Here is a 23,263-nt window from a genome sequence, read left to right as displayed (position 1 = left end):
ATCGTCAGGATCTTCATGGAGAACTTTCTGTAAGCGAGCGGTGGGCGCTTTCTCCTCCTAGGTGGCAGCGGCCAAGCGGCCGCCATTCGCCGCGGGGCGCCTGCGGGCGCTGGCGTGCGGGCTCCCTGCCGTCTCAGAGGTCGGTGGCTAGCTTGGGCGGCCTCGGCTTCCTACCCCCCTGCCCCGTTTTAAAGCGGGTCGGGCTGGGGAGGTGGCGCTTAAGTCGGGAGGGCCAAACCTGGAGCAGTGGGCTGGCGAGGCAGGGACGCGCTGGCTGCGGCCGTTCTCTGCCGTGGTGCACGGAGCAGGGAGTACCCTCGGGTAGCAGGGCGCCTTAATAAGGCCTTGGATACCGAGGCGAGTCGGGGCTGCAAGAGAGAGTGTGTGAAACGTTTTTTCCTTGGAAGGTGATGCCTCGCTCCGAGTGGGGAGAGGACCTGCTGTGTGGATTACGAGTCTCGTAGGTTCTTGGTGCAGTGTCGCTTCCGTGGGGGTGCGTTCTCCAGTGGTGGTCGTGTTTTGGCCCTTTTTCCCCTAAGGCGGTGGTTCCTGTTGTCCATGTAAGCCTCTGCATGCTTTTTTTCTCCCAGTTAGGTGATTGTCAAGCAGTGGAGGAGGGGAGAGTGCAGAAGATGTTCATAGGGCAGCGGCGACAGGCTTTGGGAACCATTAGGATAAAATATCTGTGGTGTTATCTTTTGCATCTGCTTTCTCTAGCTTCTGTGTATGGGGAATACCGTTCTGTTTGGAGCTATTATATTTACTAGTAGACGTTTTCAGGCCATTTTCTTATGGCTGATATGCTGATAACTCCATGTCAGCCTTGAAAACAGTTCTGAGTAGCGTAGTTTACGGGTCACGCTACAGATGTAAAATGACGCTTTAAACATAGTAGTTTAATCCTCAGCATTAAGGGTGCAAATACCTTCTCTTCCAGAAGTACATGGATTATGTTATTGTCTAATCATTAACTGCTTTTTGTTTCTTCTTTGGTGTTAGTGTCTCAGTTCCTCTCTGTGTGTTTGGTACAGTGCGGTAACAGAACATTGAATGGTGGAGTTCATTATAAATTTGGGATGTTACTGATCATACCAACATTAATGGTTTGCCTTGAATTTGCACACTAGGGCTTGGCTCTTCCTGTAGTTGCTATTGCACTAGACATGCTGGATGCAGACAATGAAAGATGTCTAATACAATTTAAAAGAAAAAAATCACTGATAACAGGCTAATGTTTTAGGTTCTTCTAACTCAAGAAAGCTACTGCATGATGTAGAAATACTGAATTCCACAGACCTCTTGCAGAGTTTAAGACCCAAGTACATGGTACAGGTTAGACGAGTGGAATCTCCTTCTGTCACTGTGGTGCAGCAGGCAGCTGGAATTAAATGTAACAGACTTGACTGAATTCACTCAATTTTATTTCTGTCTTTTTTTTTTTTATAATATGTAAAATAATATTATGTCCTAGTAAAGTCAATAGAAATTGTCATGTGGCTGGATTTCATTCTTTATAATAATTTGTTTTGAAGAAAGTTGTTGTAAGTATTCTGGCTGGTAGGAATGTATTCCACAGTGTTTTACCGTAATGTTAATTTTCACTCTGAGATTTTCTTACAAAACAGTATTTGAGGATTCAGTCTAGATTTTACAAAATTGTCTGTCATATTTAATATAGTAATAAAGTGTTTTAAGCAAGTAAATTTTTTTTGAGGTAACATAGTGTTTATAAGTTTCAAAAAAATACTGTACTTTCCAGAACATATGACGTCTGTGAAGTACGTCCAGGACCCAATCTGAACATGATTGTAGGTGCTAATGGAACAGGGAAGTCAAGCATTGTTTGTGCCATCTGCCTGGGACTGGCTGGAAAACCTTCTTTCACAGGGCGAGCTGATAAGGTAACTACGAACTTTTGTAATTTTCATGTTTAATCTGAATTTCATTAAGAGCCCTGTCCAGCAGAGGAGGAGGAAAAAGGCTGTCTTTCTTGATTTGCTTTACTTTTATAAAAAGTAAGGTGTCCAAATTGTAGAATAACGTGGTCCAGAGACAAAGGCTTTTACTAAAGGGTTTTCGTCTTGACTTAACTACTTATTGTCATGGTTGAATTATGAAACGGAAACACCTGAATTGTACTGGAACCTGAGTAGACTAGAGGTTGTATTTGAAGGTGTCTGTGCCCCCACAGTGGGGTAGGAAAATGCCACCTAATGCATAAATAACATTTGATCAGAAACACCAACTAAAGGAGAAATTAAAAAGTCTAACTTAAATTTCCATGTATATAGAACCTGTAGAAGTAACATACCCTTAATGTGTCTGAGAATTTATCTAGAAGCATGAAGCTACTAATTGTGATTTAAATGGAAGTTGGATTGGTTTGGGTTGTTCTACTTTTATTTCCATTTTTTGCTCCCAAGAGATCATGTGTTGACATTATGGTAGGAAGTTTGCATAGTTAAATTTTTAGGTTTTGCTCTTGCTTTCTTGGATATTCTGGTTGGGTGGAATATATTTCAGTAGATCTTTGGAGCACTGAATCTGGGTACCTAAATGATCGTACATATTCCCTGGTTGCAGCTCAGTCTTGAGCTAATGTAGATATGAAAATTGACGGCATGGCAGCACTGTGTGTTGGTATTTTTATTGGCTTTTCACGTTCATATATTTTTATACTATTAGAATTGGCAGTTCTATTAGTAGAGATATTTGACAATGTCTTTCATTTGTTTTGCCTTTGTTCCCCGAATTAATGAGAACTTCTTCCTCCCTGTGGATCTGCTGATTATAATTTCTTCAGTTTTGGGGGTTGAAATTGATCAGAAATTGTTAACCTGCGGAGGAAGTTCTAATGCGGTTAGTTGATGAGGAAGACAGTATTGTCTTCCTTTAGTTAATACACAGCCAAAATAAATCTTTGTTTTTAATTGTAAGTTTTCAATAAAATATCCCATTACAGCAACTCCATTATGCAAATGCATGTATTTGTAAGAGATTACATTTTAATACACTGTTGTTTTGCAATAATAACTTTATGATTAATTTTGTAGGTTGGTCTCTTTGTAAAGCAGGGGTGCTTGAAAGGTGTAGTAGAAATTGAACTGTAAGTAGTAAAATTGTATTTCCTCATGCATTTTTAATTAGATTGTTTCCCCACAAAGTCATTCACGAAGTTGTGAAAAAAAATCTGGTGTGCAGAGGTCTATCTTTAAGCTGGTGATTTACTTTTTTCCTCTTTTTTTTTCTTTTTAACCCAGACTTCTAAATTTTGAGGTTAAATAATTACCATGCAAGAAATAAGGAGTGATGGCTGGTCTTGATTTCACTTTCTGAAGCATTTTACCTTGTCTTGATGTTCAAAGAATATTTAGATAAAGATAGATGTATTTGGTGTGTTTAGCTTTTGATTACATTTAAGGTTCAGATGATTCGGGTACAGTCAGTACTGCCATCATGACATAGTGGTTGGAAATTATTTTTAAAGAAGAAAAAAAAAAAGACAGAGTCTAAAACTTAAAACCACATGTTCTGCTTTCACTTTCTTACACTGATACTGGTGGTATGAAGGGCTCCTCTACATTCTTGCTAAAAACATGACATACTGAAGCAAAAGAATATTAAAAAAAAAAGTAGATCTGACTAATTACAGCTAATGCAGTCTTCTAGGTAGGCTTTTGCAAAACAGAGCAACTGAAAATCGTTTGGACTTAATCTGTAAAATTCCATCAGTAACTTGTGGTTACAGGGCAATATTACATGCTTCCTATAGGTTTGTTGGGGGTCTTTTTGACAACTAAAGAGAGACTATCCTAACAGAGTTCTTATGCTTTTGGATGCTTTTTTGTGGAGATCTTAACATGAAGCTGCAATAGCACAGGTAGTTTTGATAAGCTTTAATCTGATCTGTTTGCCTGAACTAAATAGAACACAGAGCTAGCTAATCAACTGATTCAGAGCCTGAGTTAATTTGTGTAACAATTGGCCACTCTGATCGGATTGTATAAAAAGAAAATTGTGTTAAGGAAGAAAGATATACTGAACAGGTCTTTGAAGAAGTCCTATCTACTTTCATTCTTGTGGGAATGATCAAGTAAGACATTCGTTGGAGACTGGTCAAAAAACGGGTCAGGTGGTAGGATGTCTTGCAAGTAGACGGTGTGTTTGTTTCAGCATAGATACATCCCGATGTTACTTCAAAGTCTGAAGAGAGACTTGCAGCATGTGAAGACTTGGCATTTTTACTGTAGTGGTTGCAACGTAATTCAGTCCTTTGTCTAATTGGTAGAAAATAGGTAAATGCAACATCTAGGGTGAGAGAGCAATGATGCAGAAGATTGCTTTTTGACAGGAATTTTAAAATTAGAGTTCTGTAAGCACGCACTGTATTGATTGAATTTGGCCCTTGGATTGTAACTAAAATCAAGAGTTACAGTAGTAAAAAGTTCTTAATTTGATAAAAGAAAGGAGCATGGCTTTGTCAGTCTTTTGAAGGAAGTCTGGTATATTAAAATAAGGTAGTGGATACTTGTGAGGAAATAATCATACAGTCTTCAAGAAGTAGGCTCGTATCCCTATGGCACTTATTCCAGACCCTGGAAGCTGTTTAATTACTCACTTCTACTTTGGTGTCTGTTCTTCCATCTCCTAAAGTACACGGCCTCTAAACCGTTACGAGCCCTTATCCTCCATCTGTAACAATATGCTGACTGAACAGGCACTAGACAATTTCTAAATCAAAATGGTGACCAAAATTTCAAGAGTTCATGACTGTCTCATTGCTCATTTGTTGTTGATGCATCTTAACCAGATAAAGTTTTTGAAGATAAGTGTTGAGCTAGAGAACTAAGTGGACAACTGATGTATCTTTGCTGTTCTTTAAAAGCAGAAAATGAAAACAAATTAGTATTTTTCATACTGTATATTATTTTTATTCCCAAATGGAATGTATTTACACAGCTTACTGATGTAGTTCTGTACACTAGTATTTCTTACTTCAAAGGCATAGCATTAGTGTGCTCCCCTTGCATAACAATTTTAAGATTTACTAAATGTCATATAAAAAAATTACACTTTTATATAAAACTATTCACGTCTGTAACAACTTTTAAATGGTTCATACATTCACCATGAGTATGTAATTTATGTAAATAACTTCCTCTGAGTTACGATTTGCAGATATTCTTGATGCTTTCCATGTGAGATTAATTAATCACTGAAGTACTGGACATTTTCTGAAGTATAAAATGTGAATCTACTGCTACTGTCCAGTTAATTTATATTAAATATTTAGATATCTAAAAGTTTTACTACCATAACTCTAACATACTTTGACACTTAGTAGCCTTTGTGTATTCTCAAAAGTGTAAACGCTTCCTTTTATTAATCAGGTCTAAGACGCCTGACAATATCATTATCACACGTGAGATTCAAGTGGTGAACAACACATCAACATGGTTTATCAACAGAAAGCCAACAACCCTGAAAACAGTAGAAGAGCAGATTGCAGCCTTAAACATTCAGGTGGACAATTTGTGCCAGTTTCTTCCTCAGGTATGAATGAATTTTGAAAGACAGTGGGTGCAGATGGAGTGCTGTGTTTTGAGAGGGTTTTGTTGCTTCTTAGCTTTTGTAGCACTTCAGCCGTTTAGTGGGACAGCACAAAGAATGAGAGGGATGAGGTAGCCATACTGGCGTGATAGTGAAAGGAGGAACTGTGTGACCTTTAAGGCTCACTAATTGGATGGTTTTGTATGTGCTGTCAGCTGACACTGAAAGGAAAGCTGCTGATGTTCCCCATGTTGGTGTTTGAGTAGAAGTGGTGTCTCTCTGTCCTGCTGTAGAGGTGTTCTTAAACAACAAATCTGTAGGGAAATTTTTATAAGGTCTTGAGATCTAGCATTGTCTCTGCACCTTTACCTGCATGGTTCCTGTAGTTCTGCATCCCTGACTTTCCCAGTCAATCCCTGCATGCACTTTTCTCTGTGTATATCCAGTCAGTTCCTCAGGATTGGATCCTGTACTTGCTAAGTGAAGGGGAAGAGTTGTCTGGATTTCTTTCTCCAAAAAACCAGAAAGCAGTCCTACTAAATGACTCTGTGTTGCAACAGAGACTGCTACTAGAGCTTTTTTGGTAATGTCTGTGGCTCAGCAGTTTCTTGAGCATAGTGTAGGAGTTAAAGATATTAGCATCAAATTATGTAAGAGTAAAATCATCCTGATGGAAAATAACTCCTAGAGGAGAGAGGAGATTAAAGAATACTACAGGCAGTTTCCATGTCTGAATCCATGCTCAAGCATGTCAGGATTTCTGTGCAGATAACTAAGTTGCCTCACAGTTGCACCTTAAAAAAGGTTATGGCGGGTTCCTTCCTAAGCCTTCCCAGTTCATATGGATCATCAGGGATGGTAGTGAAAGGAAACCTTATCAGAGCCTAGCCAACCGTGGGCTTATGGTTCTATTCAAGGAGAAATGCATTCAAGAAGACATGCTAAAAAACATTAAAATTTAGAAAACTAATACTGCAGAAACAAATATTCTGGGTTGGGATTTTTTTTTTCATATACATATTGACAGTATTTGTTTAGAGCAGAACCTTCTGCATACTCTGCCAACATAACTTCTGTATTTAAAACAGCTTTTTTTCTTTAGTACATAAATGTCAGTTCAGTGAATATTACTGTGTTAGAAGTTTTTGTTTATTTGCTCTCTGCCACTGTAGCAATGGCAAGCACACCTTTCTCTCCAGTTTTGGTTTTGAGCTGTTCCTCTGCCTTGGACAGCAGTAGTGTTTCCTGATACCTTTGGCTGCCAGCCTTAATATTAATTTCTACATTGCTTAACTTTCGAGTTAATAATAGCATTTATACTGGGAAGGTGTAGCCTCAGCAGCCTGACAACCAATATTAAGAATACAGTGGAATAAAACCTTTAATTATCTGTACTAAACTGTCTTGTTCAGAAGAATATAGCCAATTCAAAAGTAATGGACCACCTCATGTCCTCAACAGCTACCATTAAAAACTGCCGAACAGACAAGAACAGCTAAGGTTTAAGCTTAAATCATTCCAGGACAGTTCCAGGAAAACCATGTACGAAATCTCAAAAATGTTTAGGAGGGTTTAGTTGCTACTCTACGAGATGGTCATCCTGCGCTTAACTTGACTATGCCAGAGTAATCTGGAATAGAAGTGTAAGTCAGGTGATGTTCATGAGAAGTAAATTGCGGTATTTAAATCCGGTGTTACTGTATTGCACTGTTCTAACTAGTACTGTATTTTTGTAACATCTTTATTTTGTAGGAAAAAGTTGGAGAATTTGCAAAACTGAGTAAGATTGAGTTGCTTGAAGCCACCGAAAAATCCATCGGTCCTCCAGAAATGTACCAATTTCACTGTGAACTGAAAAACTTCAGAGAAAAGGAAAGAGACCTGGAGGTAAACATATACATTATAGAGACAGAGAGAGGTGACTGTAGGGAAATTAGCGTAATAAAATTTAACATGAGATCTTACAGAATTAGAAGGTGGTATTTATTTACAAAGTCTGCAGTAAGTTGATTTTACCAAGTCATGCTCATCTTCTCTCAGAATTCATTCTCTCCAACACTCACATACTCGTAAGCGTGAAGACATGTGTGCAAGTTGTCTGGACACAGGAAAAGGGATGCATGTTGTCAATTACTCATCACTTCTCTGGGATTCTTGACTGGCAACAACTTTTCTGGACAGATCTTTTATGCCTTTTAGAAGTCATCAGCTGTTACAGGGTGGCCCTTTGCTTTAATGTTGCTGACTTCAACTTCCATAAATTATCAACAAGGTGGTTGTCTGCTACCTGTTTTTCATGGTTTGGAATATTAACAGACAAAGAGGAAAAGGGAGAGTGTATGCAATAAGCTGCAACCTTGTTGCCATCGTGGTTTTAAGACACAGGGTCTTTCCCTGACAGTCGCTTGTACTGTGATCTTACCAGAGCGCAGACTTAGTGATCTTTGCAGAAATAACGTGTTCCTTGCTGTTACTGCTGGGAATGGTGTCTTGGGAACAGTGTTCTGGCAACAGTGTCTGTTGTTAGCCATATGGACCATTCTTTTAATCCTTTGTTCTGCTGTTTCTTGTCATGCTTGTGCATGCATGTGCATTTCCACTCATACATACTACATTCACATACCAATGTGTCTGTTACAAATATCTACGAGATCTTTCACAAGCATTTTTGCTACTTGTATCTATCAAAAGCAGTTATGGTGGTTTAGAAACGTCTAGGTTAATGGAGGCTTGAGCTGTAGGGAGTAACCTCCTGAGAAAATTTTTAAAAAAAATTTTTCTTCAGATTAAGCTTTCTGTTTAAATGAGATTTGTTTTCACAGAAAGTATGTCATAAATGTAATTGGAAAAGCTGAACAACTACTGCTAGTTGGGTTGTTCCCCTCTAATTACTGCTGTACTAAAATGTCCTCTCTAGTGTTAAATTTCTGTTTTAATGCACAGGTGCGGTGTGGACTGTTTCTGGAAAGTGTTTTCACAAAGTACGTATTGTAAAACATGAAAATGTATATTCTTACAGAACTTGTGTAGAGACAAAACTAACTCTTTGGAGAAAATGAGACAGAGGATTGAACGGTACAAACAAGATGTTGAGAGATACCATGAGCGCAAGCGCCATCTAGACTTAATTGAGATGCTTGAGAGGAAAAGGCCTTGGGTGGTAAGTTTTTATTTTATTTTCAGTGGTTTTCTTAAGTAACCCATTTTTCCTAATACTGCAATATTAGAAATATGCCAAAAGTTCTTTTAAAAGAAATTTGACCAGAGTAGCTTGAATGTCATTACAATTGCTTGGTGCAGACAGGCCAGGTCTTGAAATACTGTTCTTGGCCTAACTTTGATCAGAGGTTTGCTTGCATATATAGCTGGACTGAAGAAGTTGCTTAAGAAGTAACTTAAGTTACTGCCCATGTAGGAAAGCCAGCAATATGGGCCAAGAGCAGTAGTCCTTTTATTCCTTGCAGACACAACTGACTTAATGTAAGCTGTGTCTAGCCAGTAGCCAGTTCCACTTGCCTTCTTCCAGCTGTAATTTTTTTTTTTTAACAGAACATGTTATTTGTTGTGGGTTTTTGGGTTTTTTTTTTACAGATTGCCTTCCCCCTTTGCTGATTTTAATTTATTAATTTAGGTTTGGTGTGCATGACATAAATCATGGTGAATATAGGTTGCCAATCTCAAAAATGTTGGCATTTGGAGAGATGGAGATTTTAAACAAATTTAAAAGAGCCTAGAATCAAGGACAGGTCACTTATACAAAGCAAAGTAAGTCCTTCTGAACAGCGCTTTAATGATTGTAGTTTAGTTTACTGTTGAATGGTCAGTGAGATTAAATTATTATAAACAGTTTAAGTTGATGTGAATTTTATTATATTGAAGCAGTATGTTGTCTGCCTTCTTTGCAAGCTTTATAGAATTCATGAAATACAGATACAGAACTTAGGAAAACTTACATGTAATATTTGTGGAGGATACAGAAAACTTTTGTAAGGTATTCTGCTGCAATTTTGCGGATAACAAAGCCTCACATGTATATACAAAGGACTTGTTCCTTGCACCTTGAAGAGCAGCTGCATTCAGGGGATGTACCTTTACTGCCTTCAAACCTCCATGCTAACAGCACAGAGGGATATAGGAGCACCAGTTGAAATAGCTGGATGATGATAGGTGCTAAGGAGGTGGGCTGTACGCTCTGAGCCGTTAGGATTGGACTTCTGCACTTGCTGAATGATGCAGGTTTTTCCTACTACACATGCTTCGTTAACAAGAAGAGTTATTTTATTAGGAGAGACGTAGGTCTTGCATAGTTCACATAGACTGATACTGATGGTTCTCTACGTAAGATATTTGCAGATACAGAACTCTGAAGGCTGGTCAGAAACTGGCAGGGGCAAATTAAGTTAAGAATCTTACCTGCTGTCAGTTAAATTGCCTTCCATAAGTTTGAGAACATTGCTGTCAATTACTTGTTTCTTAAGCAAATTTAGACAGACTTCTTCACACTTTACGCTTTCACTGCTGCCTTGTAGACAGTTTGCGTTGCTGAGTATATTAAATACTTTTGGTGGGTGCACTCAATTGGGAGAAATTTAACTTTTTGGCCACTGAATCCATAGAACAACAGTGTGTTTTAACATCTGCGTGAAGTTCCGAGTTGTAGTACAGAATTGTTAGTGCGTGCCAGATTGCTTACCAGAAGTCACTTGCCTGTGGATAATCTACAGTTGAAATCAAGGGTCATGAACATAATTATTTTACTAGGTGGAAGATATTTGACCTACAGGCTGCAACAAAATTTCACATTCCATTGTGATCTTCGGTGGACAAGATTGTTTCTATTTTGTGATTTCTCAAATCCTTCTGATAGATTTCTTGGTATTCTCCTGTACTGCAAAATATCAAGCTCTCTTTAAAAGGGGAAATGCATTCTCTTACAAGGGAGTAGTTCTTTGTCATGTGACATAGCACACTTTAATCCTAAGAATAAATGTTTTTGATGTCTTAAAATTGAGTTCACCAAAGTTGAGTAGCGTGGAAGTTTATTCTTCCTTCTGTGGATCTTCCCCCTCCCCCATCTTCCGCAAAAGGTCTGTTTCTACTTGTAGACCTAACATACCTAGCTGTTTAGAATTGCCTCTCTAACAAAACAGAATAGCTAGGTGAGCCTCCAAATCAGCTAGGAGGTAGATGTATAAACACCACTGTATGTTATAAAATTCAGAAGACAGGCAGCCTAAAAACAGGTCAACTGAACTATGACACTAGATTTTTCTCTTGATCCTAGTGGAAAAGAGGAAGTCTAATGCTGAACTTGTTTTACTATTTGACCACTGTAGAACTGCATCTTTACTCTGAAGACTCCACTGCTCTTCACCTGAGGGACACTTCTCTAGTCAAGTGGTTTTTCTAGTCAGTGCCAGCTGCTTATGTATGTGAAGAATTATACACTGATTTTTTTGTATGTCTAATAGGCCTTTGAGCATCTGCTTTAAATTCCATAAAATGGACAGTAGGAGTACAGTGCTAAAGATTTGGACTCAAGGATTTAGGGGATGTTTTCTGTTCTTGTGTGTACCTTGATGGGACTTCCGTCAAATGGTTGTGTCATCTACAATCAGTAATCAGATTTAAGGAGCTACAGGTTTTTTGACATAGATAGCCCTTCTTTTGTAGGGTCTTAAAGAAAAGGGGTTTCTTACCCCTCCAAGCTTAAGCTTAGTAGTATGGTATACCATAAAGTATACTGTTTTAAGGTAGTATAGCAGCAGGAGGCGCTGTTCCTCCTGCTGTAAATGTCCTGAAAACATGTAATTCTGAAAATGTGTTTTGACCAAGCCGTGTCCATTCTTCTTTTCCTCCTCCTCCATTCACAACTGAGAAAAGCTTTGTTACATAGTTTAGGTGCAAATGTCTCTTGGTAGGGCTGAAATCCTTTGGAAGTTCTGCAGATCTTTAGCTAAGTGAATAATTACAGCCATCAAGGTTATTTGATTAAAGATTACCAAAATACAGAGGTCTAGTGAAAGTCACACTTTCTTAAAGCATTAAAAACCATGTCATGACAATTTATAGGGAAACTTGCCGGTACTTTGTATCTGAAGAAATGAGGTCTAATTGTATGTGTATGTATTTGCTTTAACCTTGAGATGTAACACCTTATTCAGAGCAGAGCTAAATTTTAAGCTTATTCTATCAGCTAAGTGGAGGAATAATTGCTTTACCTCTGTAGATTTGTGATGGTGGCTACTGATTGTACTGTGCATCATAGAACTACAGCAGCTTTCTTCAAATACTTTTTGGCTTTATGAAAAAGATACTATGAGCCTAAGTTGATTTATTTGTGATTAATCGTGTGTGTATACAAGCGAGGTGTTTGCTAACTAGGAAGAAGTGGTAGCAAGTAAAACAAAGTTAGCTGTTACAGATAGAGCTTGCAGGCTATCTTTATTTTTTTGATGCTCCAAAGCTTGGAAAAATCCAGGCATATGCTGTAAACCAGCGGCTTTCTTTAGTGCCTGCCAAATCCAACAGCTTTCCCCTCCTCTTCACTGCCATGTACATGTATCTATTCCTACTCCCCCTGGTCCTCTGAGTATCCTTTGAGAGCATAACACAAAAAAATTCACTGGTAATGACTCCTTCAGCCTAAACTACTTTCTCCCCAAAATTCCCACCTTCTTGAAGTGGAGGTTCTTGGTCACCCCACTGCTTACCATCTCTTTCTTCTCAGGAATGCATGTCCAATTAAACTCGCTAGATCGTGACTTCTCTGGTATTTGTGGTGTATGGTAGGGGTTTTGTTTGTTTTCTGAAGTTCTGTTCCACGCTGTCTCTCTCCTTGGTTTACTTCAGGGTTATGTCTGTTACTAACTCTGATCTGTTCAGCTCCTTCCTTTTCTTTCTCCTGAAGTTTTCTGTGGTTATTTGCTCCTTAGCTTGAGGACTTCTGCCTCAGTAGTGCTCAAACTATGGACAGAAGGAGCTAAAGAATTACTTTTTCCACACCGATCCCAGATGGAATTAGAGGCAGCTAATTGCAGACAAATTGGTCATTTCTTCTGCTATTTGAATTGCGTATTATTTAAGAACCATTAAATGTGTGTGCTTGTTCACTAGGGACTGAATGATCCCTACATCTCCTAGTCACAGTGAATAGTAACAGGAGGATTACTTAAGCAGTTGCTCTAATACCAGCTTCTGAATGAGATTTTTCTTCTAAAACTCACGTACAATTGAATGAAATGATAGAGCAGTATAAAATACTGGAATAGAAGACGAAAGTTTTCAATTATTTTACTTTCAACTTCTCCAAGGAATATGAAAATGTTCGTCAGCAGCATGAGGAAGTGAAACAAAGCCGAGACCAAGCCAAGGAAGAACTGAAGAATCTGAAAGAAATGCAGTCCCCAGTGACAAAAAAAATCCAAGAAACTGAAGAATTTTTTAAGAGTCTGGATACAAAAATCAGAGATAAGGTAGGTGTTTTAAGTTCTCAGTTAACGTATGTAATATTTCGGTTGTTCTGTGTTCAGCTTTGTGAAGTGTAGAGCAATAACCTCTTTCTTTCTAGTGTGCCATAATCATGTGTTTCAGAAGAAATTTTTCTGAAGTACTTGTGCCCTTGGTTCTCACTGCCTTCTCCATGTCTCTGTTCCATTAAAAGCAGTAAAACTCAAGGAATAAATTTCTTAGTAAACCTTCAGTGGGGACTCCGAAAGTCCACTCTCTTGGTGTTATAATTCTCTTCATAGAACCTTCAAAATCTTCAGGGATCTAATGTTACAGTTTCTCTAAGCTAGATACTTATATTGAATTAGTTGCCTGTTTTCATCTGTTCTGTACTTTGGGTTTGTGGATGCTCTGTTTATCTTCTTTAAATGTAGCCAGTTTAGGTAGTTAATTTAAGCTAAATTACAACTTTTCTGGCCTAAAAGTGTTCCTGTAATATTAAACCTGATTCCATAAGCAGGGTATAATTTTTTTATTAGACAGTAGTCCTCCATCAGTTGTGAATACTTCCATGCATAAGAGAATTTAATGGTAAATCTACCTATGCCTTACAGCTTACTATCTGTTTTTTTAATAGCTGCTCTTTCTGAGGATGTGGAAAATTACTATTTCTGTATGCCAAATAGGGAAGTACCATAATTCTCTTCAGGATTTTAACTGTCATGTATTATTCAGGCTGCAGAAGTCATTGTATGCCTAGGGTGCACAAATTTTTAATGGTTAACGAAAGTTAAATGATAACATGAGAATGTTTGCTGCAGTGAGTTCTGTTTGAAGATAACTGATCAGATCAAAGGACTTGGTCTGGAGATATGTGTGACACCTGTAGAGGACTGCTGTCATGAAGCATGTTACAGAATTAGGGTCTGAAACTTCAGTGGCATTTAGTGTACTGTAAGCTAATACACTGTCCATGTGCTTTCTTTAAAAAAACACCCTCCCCCCCCAAATTAAAAAAAAAAAAACAAAAACCACAAAACCAAAAAAACCAAACCCAAAAACAAACCAGAAAGACTACGCAAACAAAAAACACAGGTTGTGGTTCACACTGCTAATGTTTTTATTGTGATGTAAACTGTACCAGGCCATACTACTTAACCAAGTACATTATTATTATTATTAAAAAAGCCCTTTGCTAAATGTATCCTATGAATTTTGCGCTCCACAGTACTGCAGGAGTTTGTTATGCTGTGATTCAAAATACCTAAATATTTTAAAATGTTGCAGTTTTATTGAAGTGGGTTTTTTTGGGTGTGATTCAGGGTTTTTTTGTTCGTTTTGTAGGTTTTTGTTGTTGTTTAAGAGTAAGCGTACTTTATTAGAGGAAAGTTAACAGCTGGAAGCCTGAAATTAATTTTCGTAATGCAGTAAGCGCCTTCATGCTTGTGAAGTACTAAGCTTTGTTTTCACTGCTTGGTATTACCCTGCTGGGTTTTACTCATATTGTTCATTTTAATTAATGTTATACTAGTACATTTTTTTCAAACAGGAAAGAATGCTACTGAACCATTGCTACCACAGTTCTTAGAAGTATTGGGCTATATTCATATAAAAGTTATCCTCTGCTGGTATGAGTTACACTCTGTTTGTATGAGCAACCTAGGAGAAAACAGTGATCATTTTAGTTTTAACTTGCAAGGAGCATGCTCAGCGTAGGCTATTTGCTACAGAACTGTGAAAGAAAAATTGGGCTATGTACAAGCTGATCGATTCATAGTCTTGAATCAACATATTTTTCTGCTCCATCTAAACTTGTGGAGTAAGGCTTTCACATACTAAATGTTCACAAGGTTAACTGTGTGCTGAAGTGGTGTTTAATTTGGGCCCAGAGAATGAATTGCATTTTTGTTCTACAGTATTCCAGAAGCCAGAAAGATGGGAAGAAGGAAAGATGCTATATTTGAAATAAATAATTTATAGAAGACTTACTGAGATACTATAATAGTGCTTTGCAGTGAATAGTTACCATTGTTTTGATTGTAGTGTATAGCTGATACTATGTTGTATATAATATTACAGTAAGACATTTCCAAACCTGAGTTTTGTTTTGATGTTGAACGATATATCCAAGTCTTATTCAAATGATTAATATTTCATCTTGAAGAAGCCCGCATAGAGTCCAAAACAGTGGGAAAAGGCCTAAGAGAATATATTACATACCTGGTTTTGGCATGAACACTTTGTATGACATTAGACAAGTTAACAAGATGTTAAAAGTTGTATTGCCACTTTTTGAACTTTTGTGACAGTAGCTCTTTTTTGGGTACTGAAATCCATTTCCTTCCCACATACCTTCTTAGCTTGGTTGTGAAAATGAAGTTCTTCTACAGGAGAATCAGTTCTGCTTGCACTGTCAGGAGGTAGTTTTGACCTAAGGCAAAACCTTAAGGCTTACAAGTATCATACCTTAAAATTGCTTAAATTGCTAATTCTTCATTAGTTCTTCACTTTTTCGTAGACACTGTTTGAATTGTTTGTAACTCGGAATTTTATCTTTGGACATGCAAGCGTTTGGTGAGCATTTCACAGATAATTATGCTGTAAGCCACCAGAAGTTGATTAATGAATGATTTTATTATAAGAACAGTATAACTCTATTTTTGGCCCAAAAGTTGGGGGGTTTTCCAAGCTAAATTTCAGTTTGGCATTAAGGGAAAGCAGTTTAGCATTTTAGGTCCTCTCTGTTTTGGACACACAGGCCTGTAGGGAACATAGTTGTCCTCAGGCCCTTTGGTCCAGGCTTATATCCATTATCAAATTACTGTAATCCTAACTGCTTCTTGATATCTTGCTCTTGGCTTGAGGATATATATGTGAGAACAGAGCAAAACCACCTCTTCATGATGTCTTGTTTGCACTTTGTTGACAAAAAGCCAGGCATAGTGTTACAGATTTTGCCTGGAAAGAGCTGGACTGAAAGTAAAGGCGAGCTAAATCTGGGAAGAAAGTAATGTACTGAGACACTGCATGACTATTTCTTTTGTCTCTCTTTCTTTGTTAAAACCCTTTTGAGGATTTGGTTAGACTAAGAATTCCTAGTAAAATTTTGTGCTTTGGGTGCGTAGGATGTGTAGATTCTGGAAAAATAAAAAATCAGCCCATTTTGTAGGAAGAGGTTGATAAAATTGTGTGAGAGAAGCCTAGAATAATTTCCACTTTAGGCTCTTTAAAGGTATTTGAACAGAATGGACTACGCAATGCAATTTTTTTAGCAATATTTGACAGTACAAAGCAGTGTGTTGTGGTTGTACCATGAAAACCATAAAGACAATTACAGTTGTTAATCTGTTCTGCAAGGTAGGTATAGATAAATATATGATAACTGAAAATATAACAGTAATTGAAAAATTGATTTCCAGTTCCTTACTAGTGTCCTGATTTTGAGAGCCTTCAGAATTGTTTTGTGAATATTTTGTGTCAATTTCCTGGGAGAGAGCTTCCTCATCGGAGTGCTTGCCTGAGGTCTTTAGAGAGAGTATCACAGAATCAGTACTGTGTTGCAGTCAACTGCAAGACCAAGATGTATTGTTCCATGTTGCCTTCATGCAAACAGCTGTAGAGTCAGGGTCTTAAATTTTTGTGTGTCTTTCAGGTTGTAGGAGGGAAAAGATTCTGCATAGTTTTATTTGCTCCATTCTCGATGCATCTTAGCGTTTTCAGTGTGGCTTGGTTGGTAGGAAGACATTTCTTCCAGCGAGAGTGCTGTGTTTGTTTGTTTCCATGTCTGCACTGGAATTTACTTACAGTCCTTCATCCTTCTGACTTTTCCAGTATTCTGGTTGCACTATTTGCAGCCTTGAGTGTTCAGGGAAGGAGGAATTAAGTTTGTAGAGAACACTTAGTGTAGCACACTTCCACTGTGTACAGGACTCAGCTGTACAAGTGCCTGGGCAATCTGATCTAATAAGACCTGCTTTGAGCAAGGGATTATTGGACTGGGTGGTGCCCAGAAGTCCCTTCCAACCTACGTTATTCTACAACTCTATAGAAGTTGAGATGGATAGAGAAAGAGTAGAGACATGGGTGCCTACCCATGAGCCAATGAGTTGTCAAGCTCCGCTGTGTGGATATAGCTTTAGCACAATGCACTTCAGAGGTAGGATGACTTTGACAAATTCTGTTTTGGCTATCTTGTGCCTAGGAACTTACACCTTTCTTGCTCTAAGTATAAGCTTTCCTTGGTAAAGTTGGTTTGGAAAAAGAGGCAAGAACATTTTATAAGTGTAAGGATCTGAAGGTAACATTTTTATTGAAATCGAGGATGGAGTTATTTTAGTTTCTGATTATATTAGGAGATTCCTATCTGTCATGCTTGAATTTGCAGATCTATAGCTGAATGGTTGTGAATAGTTTATATGACATTATTCAGTTCTTCACAAATTGCTGAAAATACACTTCACAGATGTAAGTAAGAATAATAAGAAACTTGTGAGTATGACTTTGTCAGTAATAAAATGTGGAATAAATGCTTAATTATACATATACAGAATGTTCTTTAAAATATGACTGCTTTTTACAAATATAACTACAACTGAATTTATGACTGTCTAACTGTCTTACTGTATGCAGGCTGCTGAAATCAAAGACCTTTCTCAGAAATGTAAACAGAAGCAAGATGCTTTGGAGATGAAAGATAAACAAGTAAGAGTCTTGATATTTGTGATTTTTTTTTGGTGTTTCTTTGCTAATGTATTAATTCAGTACTAGCTATAGCATATGCTGCATTCAGACAGAACGCTACTTCTTAAATTCTGCAGTAAACCAGAGATATGGGCTTTTTTTTGTCTGCCTTTATGTTAGCAAGAGAAAAATTCTCTGATGAGGCTGCAAGTGCTTGCACACTTCACTCCCTCCAGTACACAATGAATCTTTTAAAACGCCTATCAGTCAAACAAGTATTACTAAGGGACAGGTGTATGCTACATAAAATCATTTACCTTGATGCAACAAACCTACGAATAGGCAGTGTGTGTACATATACTATATATTGCAGGCTTTCCTTGAAAAGCTGCAGCCTCTATAGTACAATAATGCACTCAGCGTTAAACATGCCCTCAAATATTCTATGTGAGAGGCTAGGGTTATCGCTTCTGTTAAGCGTATATGTCCAGCATTTTTTAAAAAGAAAATGCAAAGATATGTTGTAAAACAGTTGCAGAACTTCATCTAAGCACTCGGTCAAGAAATGTATAAATTAAATGTATAAGGGTGCAGAGTCAATGTTGCATATTGTGTTTGTGCTATAGGTTTTATGCAATCTTAGACTAATTTTCAAATCTGTTAAGGAAGATCTTAAGCTTTACGCTTCTGCTTTTGTAAAAATAAAGGAACTTCAAAAACTGATTTAAAGGCTTGATTGTATTTTTGCTTAAATGTTCCTAAATCTTAAAAAAATCTTGTCAGTTCTTCAACTGTCATAGGGCTGTTGGAACTATAACAGACTCTTATGGTTTTAGTGCATGATTACATCAGCGTTTAATACCAGTGGCACAGATACCCTAGTTACTCATCATAGGTTTTGTATACTAAACTCCTTTAATATTGGAAATACTCACAATTCTTAGATTGAAGAAATTAATCAAGCTTTGAGAATGAAAAAAGATGAAGAAATGGACAGACAGAGGAAAATACACAACACTCACAAGATGATAGAGGACTGGAAGAATGAGCTCAATACAATGGCAGCCTGTGAGAATCTTCAGCCACAAACTGATGCTGTTAATAATGAGCTGAAAAAATTGCAAGAAGAAAGGGCAAATATTGATAGTGATGTCAGTGATCTAACAGCGGAGAAAATGAACCAAGAGAGGGAAAAGAACAGTAAGTTACTTGGGTTTTTGTTTGTTGATTTATTTTTTTTCTTTTCTTTTATTAATGACTGTTCATACAGAATCTACTTGTTGTCCTGCTGTAGAGAAATAATTCGAGACTTTTACCTCAAGCCTCATAGTTGTATCTTACATGTATAGCAGTCCTCTTGTCTGTTACCAGTTTTATTAAAAATAACAGAAACTGCCTTCAAAATAGAACAAGAAGATTCAAAAGTGGCAATTGACCTTAAAACTATCCTTGCAAAAAATTAGTTTCCTCTGATCTCTAGGTAAGGAGTCCGCTTTGCCAGTTTAATTTTTTTCTGTTATTAAGTGACGGTGTGTACTGTTAGCAGGACACAGAAAACCAAACCTGAAGCAAAAGCAGTTTGCTTTGAAGATGTAGTGTTTAAAATTATCTCTTTGGCAGTATATTAGCTACTGATGCTGCTTTTGTCCTTTCTAGATGAACTTGAGCTAACCTTAATTATAGTAAATTCCATTATACTAGCCTAGGATTTACAATTAGTTCTTTCTAAGAAACAAAACTTAAAAATTATGGCTTGGCAGCTACGGGGTGTTGTGTATATTCCTTGGTGAGTGTAATACATTTGCACGTACTTATCTGTCTGACGCTTAACTTGTCATAGAATCCAAGAAGAAACTGAGGTATAGAGAGACCAAGTGACCTAGGGAAGGAGGCACTATATATTTTACCTTGAGAAGCACAGAAAGCATTCGATCTCTCTTTCTCCTGAATAGCAAATGTTTTCACACACAGACTGTTGTCACACATTTTGTTTTCTGCAGGCATGAAATAACACTCAGATTTCATGTTGTTAGTCCCACTACCTCTTTCCTCTTGGGGCATTTTTGTTTTTAAATACAAAGCTAGAACAAGTTTTTAAGAGAGATATTTCTTAGGACTAAATTCCTGTGTTTTTACTGTGCTGCCACATTTTGTTATCCTTTGGGTAAGTCTTCATTTTATTTTAGATTTTAAGCTTTAATTGTTCTTAAGATTTCTTTAGAATGAGTAGCATCTTCTTTGTGGGAAGAGAAGCTCTTAATTCTTATAATTTCCTAACAACGTTATTGCCACATAGCATAGTCAATAAATATTGGAAAATGCTAGTTATAATGTGTACGTACTATGGACTCTGTTTAAGAAACTGCCTTAAATTACAGGAATAATTAATCGCCTTGGACAACTTAATAATATAATGAATATGAAGGAAGAGAATCTTAAGGGGAGATTCCAAGACACGCACTCTGCTCTTATGTGGCTAAGAAAGAACAAAGACAAGTTTAAAAAAAAAGTTTGTGAACCCATGATGCTTGAGGTAAGAAAATTTACTTGCATATCACTCTAACCAGTTAATGTTTAGTTTATTTATGCCTTGCAAGACTTCAAGAATGACTTTAAGACTTCCAAGACACATCGTGAAAGGAGCTGCCAAATACATGCAGGATACATTAGCATGGTGAACTATTTGTGATTTTAATTCCGTAGGCAATGTAGTAATACCCACCCTTGAGTAAGATAGGGTGGTGCCTTCATCTTCCCTCCTCAAGGAGCAGTCCTTTATTAAGGTGCCTGTTGCAGATTTCCTCTAAGGTATATCGAATTATTTAGACTTAAGTAGTTCTTATTTGCTGCTTAAAACAGTGGTAGTTCCAATTGGATACCTCCCCTTGTAGCACAACCTACTCAGCAACAGTTACAACATGTCACTGTGATCCCCAGGTGTTTTTATGGTTTGCTTTGCACAGCCAGCTACAGACACAGAAATACCTGATTTATCCCTAGTGTTGTTTTGTGTTTTGGTTTGACAGATGCTGTACTAGCTAGGAATGGCAGGGCTAAATTTCCAAAGAGACTATTGGTTTTCTAGTGCATTCCTCCACCGTTATCCCGGCCTTATGCAATATGTATTCCATGTAATGTGAAGAGGGTGAGGAACTCCAGTGCACTCCTCCACTTCCTCTTCAGAATTGCAACCTTATTTTAATAGTGTATTGCTATAATTTAAATTAGTTGAATGTTGAATATTTGTATACCAATTCTTACGCTTTGTGCATGTGCTAGAACTGTTCAGAATTACTTTTGTTCAGTATAAAATACCAAGGATTTCCTGTTATTACCAGAACTTCCAATTCTTCCTGGAAGACCACATCAAGTTAATTTTATAAATGCCTCGATAGGATGCCTTTGCTTTATTTTAAGGCCTCCTTAACCTCTGTAATATCCACTAATGTCTGAATTTGTTTTCTTTGATATAATTTAAGTTAATCTCATGTACTTATAAATTCTAGCTTTCAAATTGCTAGTAAGTGTTGTACCCAGCTTTTGGCTAACTTGAGGTTATTAAATTCTGTAGTTCTGTATAATTTTGCCTTTTTATGTCACATATAGTGACATAATGTCTAATTACTAGTGAGAGTTACTGAAGAATTCTAACATTTCATTCAGATATGAAAAGCTTCATCCATCTTAAACATGGATTTTTTAAATTTTTTTTTTAAGAATTCAAAGATAATTCAATCAATCTGTGAATCTGTCTTTCTAGGGCTTCACAATTCTGTATTTGTATTTGGTGATGTTTACTGTGTCCAAATCAAAGGGAACTGCATATGAGTAATTCGTGGACTGTGGCTTTTTCTGGTTTTGATTCCTTAGGTTAATTGTTTCTAAACAGTGAGATACCTTTAGTAGTACTAGAGCACACCACTAGACATGAGATGGTGGTGATTGCAATTGTGAGGTTAGGGTGGAGCAGGAGAGAGGGAGGTGGTATGATGAAGACAGTGATAGCTCCAGGAATGCTCAGAAAGGATATGGATGGCTAAAAACTAAACACAATGACATGTAAGTTACCGTAGGTTTCCTCCCAAGAGAACTGGTTGCAAAAAGACAGGGAATGTCTTTAAAGACATTTAAATAGTGTCTGTTTTCATTAAATGTAGGCTTGGATATCATCTGACTGCTTCAGATGTTTTGGAGAGGTTGTTAAGGGCAATTGCATTAAATCACTTTCTCATTACCTTTCTTTATCAGATCAATATGAAAGACAACAGACATGCTAAATATGTTGAAAATCACATTTCGGCCAATGACATGAGGGCTTTCGTTTTTGAGAGTCAAGAAGATATGGAAATGTTTCTTGTAGAGGTAAGTAGGCACCAGTTTTAAAAATTGATTAAATAGTCATGTAGGAGCCCTGAACTTTGGAGTCTACCACGTAAGTCTGTATTTATTAAGTTTTGATTGGCTAATATATATAAAGTATTCGAAGGTTTTCTTCTGGATTAAGGTTTTCTTAAAGCCTAGACCAACTGGAGGGATGCAGGAATTGTGAGAAAATATTTCAGTTTAGAAATAACTTTCGTCTTTCTTGACAAGGCAGTAATCGCTGAGGAGAAGATACAAGAAAATTCTGTGTAGAAGAAAATTACAAGAGCAGGAAGCCACAAATTTGGTGTTTCCAATGCGTTCTGACTAAAGAGGCAAGAGGGCATCTTTTATGAGAAGATAATGCTCCAAGCAGCAAACTAGGCTTATATTTTTTTAATACTGCTGTTTCCTGGAGCAATAAGGAGATTGTTCCCTTTAGGAGCCAGACAAATGATGCAGGAGGAAAAAGCCACAAGATACGACATTAACTGTCGTAATGCTTCCCAACTACTGTCCACAGAATAGTGTGATTAATGACAGGCTGTCGTGCAATTTTTTGAAGACCTATCTGCCCTTCACAGAAGCTAGTAATTCTTATATATGTGAACAGTAGCAGTGATATCTGAGGTTCTGAGGGCTTGTCTTGCCTCCGTGGTTGTGGAACCTGGTTCAAGGCTGCTTTAACCAGCTAAACTGACCTTTCATTTGTATCCTCAATCTTTTCTGCCCTGTTTGGATCAGTCTTTTCAGAGCCTCTGTAGCCAGTGGTCTGCCATTATCTGTGCAAAATGGCCGTATAGCCTGAAAGGGAGACTTCCTTATTACATCCAGCTTGGCTATTTAGATTGAGCACCTGGTTCTGGATTTCTTCAGTTGCTTTTGTTTTCTCTAATGCATGGTACTTTCATGGAGAGACATTAACTGAGCTTGGCTTTTAGAGAATTCAGTCATGCCTGAGTCAGAGTGGATTTTTGTGGGTTCTTCCAGAGTTTGTCTGTTTAAAATAATTCTGATTCTGTGAATCAAAAATAAATACAATATTTTCATACAGTGAATTTTTCTGCTCTTTTTTACCAAATAATCTAATGTAATATATATTTAGATGCGCGATCATCAGAAACTAAGAGTGAATGCTGTATGCGCGCCAGCTGAAACATGTGCTGAAAGCTTACCTTCAAGACCTATTGAAGAATTACAGTATGTATCAGATTATGTCAGT

General features: G+C 37.4%; 1 protein-coding gene across 1 annotated transcript in view; it reads left to right on the top strand.

Annotated features, from left to right (window-relative positions):
* The window catches only part of SMC5 (structural maintenance of chromosomes 5), a 47,989-nt gene continuing 24,726 nt past the window's right edge, over positions 1–23,263 (top strand). Inside the window, exons 1-12 of the mRNA XM_059833570.1 lie at positions 1–29; positions 1,760–1,901; positions 3,054–3,106; positions 5,391–5,553; positions 7,303–7,437; positions 8,570–8,710; positions 12,864–13,025; positions 17,629–17,700; positions 18,624–18,879; positions 20,058–20,212; positions 21,928–22,041; positions 23,147–23,241. Of these exons, the coding sequence (XP_059689553.1) occupies positions 16–29; positions 1,760–1,901; positions 3,054–3,106; positions 5,391–5,553; positions 7,303–7,437; positions 8,570–8,710; positions 12,864–13,025; positions 17,629–17,700; positions 18,624–18,879; positions 20,058–20,212; positions 21,928–22,041; positions 23,147–23,241 (1,502 nt within the window). The 5' untranslated portion in view covers positions 1–15. The remainder of the gene's footprint in view (positions 30–1,759; positions 1,902–3,053; positions 3,107–5,390; positions 5,554–7,302; positions 7,438–8,569; positions 8,711–12,863; positions 13,026–17,628; positions 17,701–18,623; positions 18,880–20,057; positions 20,213–21,927; positions 22,042–23,146; positions 23,242–23,263) is intronic.

This window comes from Gavia stellata, chromosome Z, assembly GCF_030936135.1.
Source record: "Gavia stellata isolate bGavSte3 chromosome Z, bGavSte3.hap2, whole genome shotgun sequence".
NCBI lineage: Eukaryota > Metazoa > Chordata > Aves > Gaviiformes > Gaviidae > Gavia > Gavia stellata.
The sequence above is the reverse complement of the archived record's forward strand: the minus strand, read 5'-3'. Positions and strand labels throughout refer to the sequence as shown.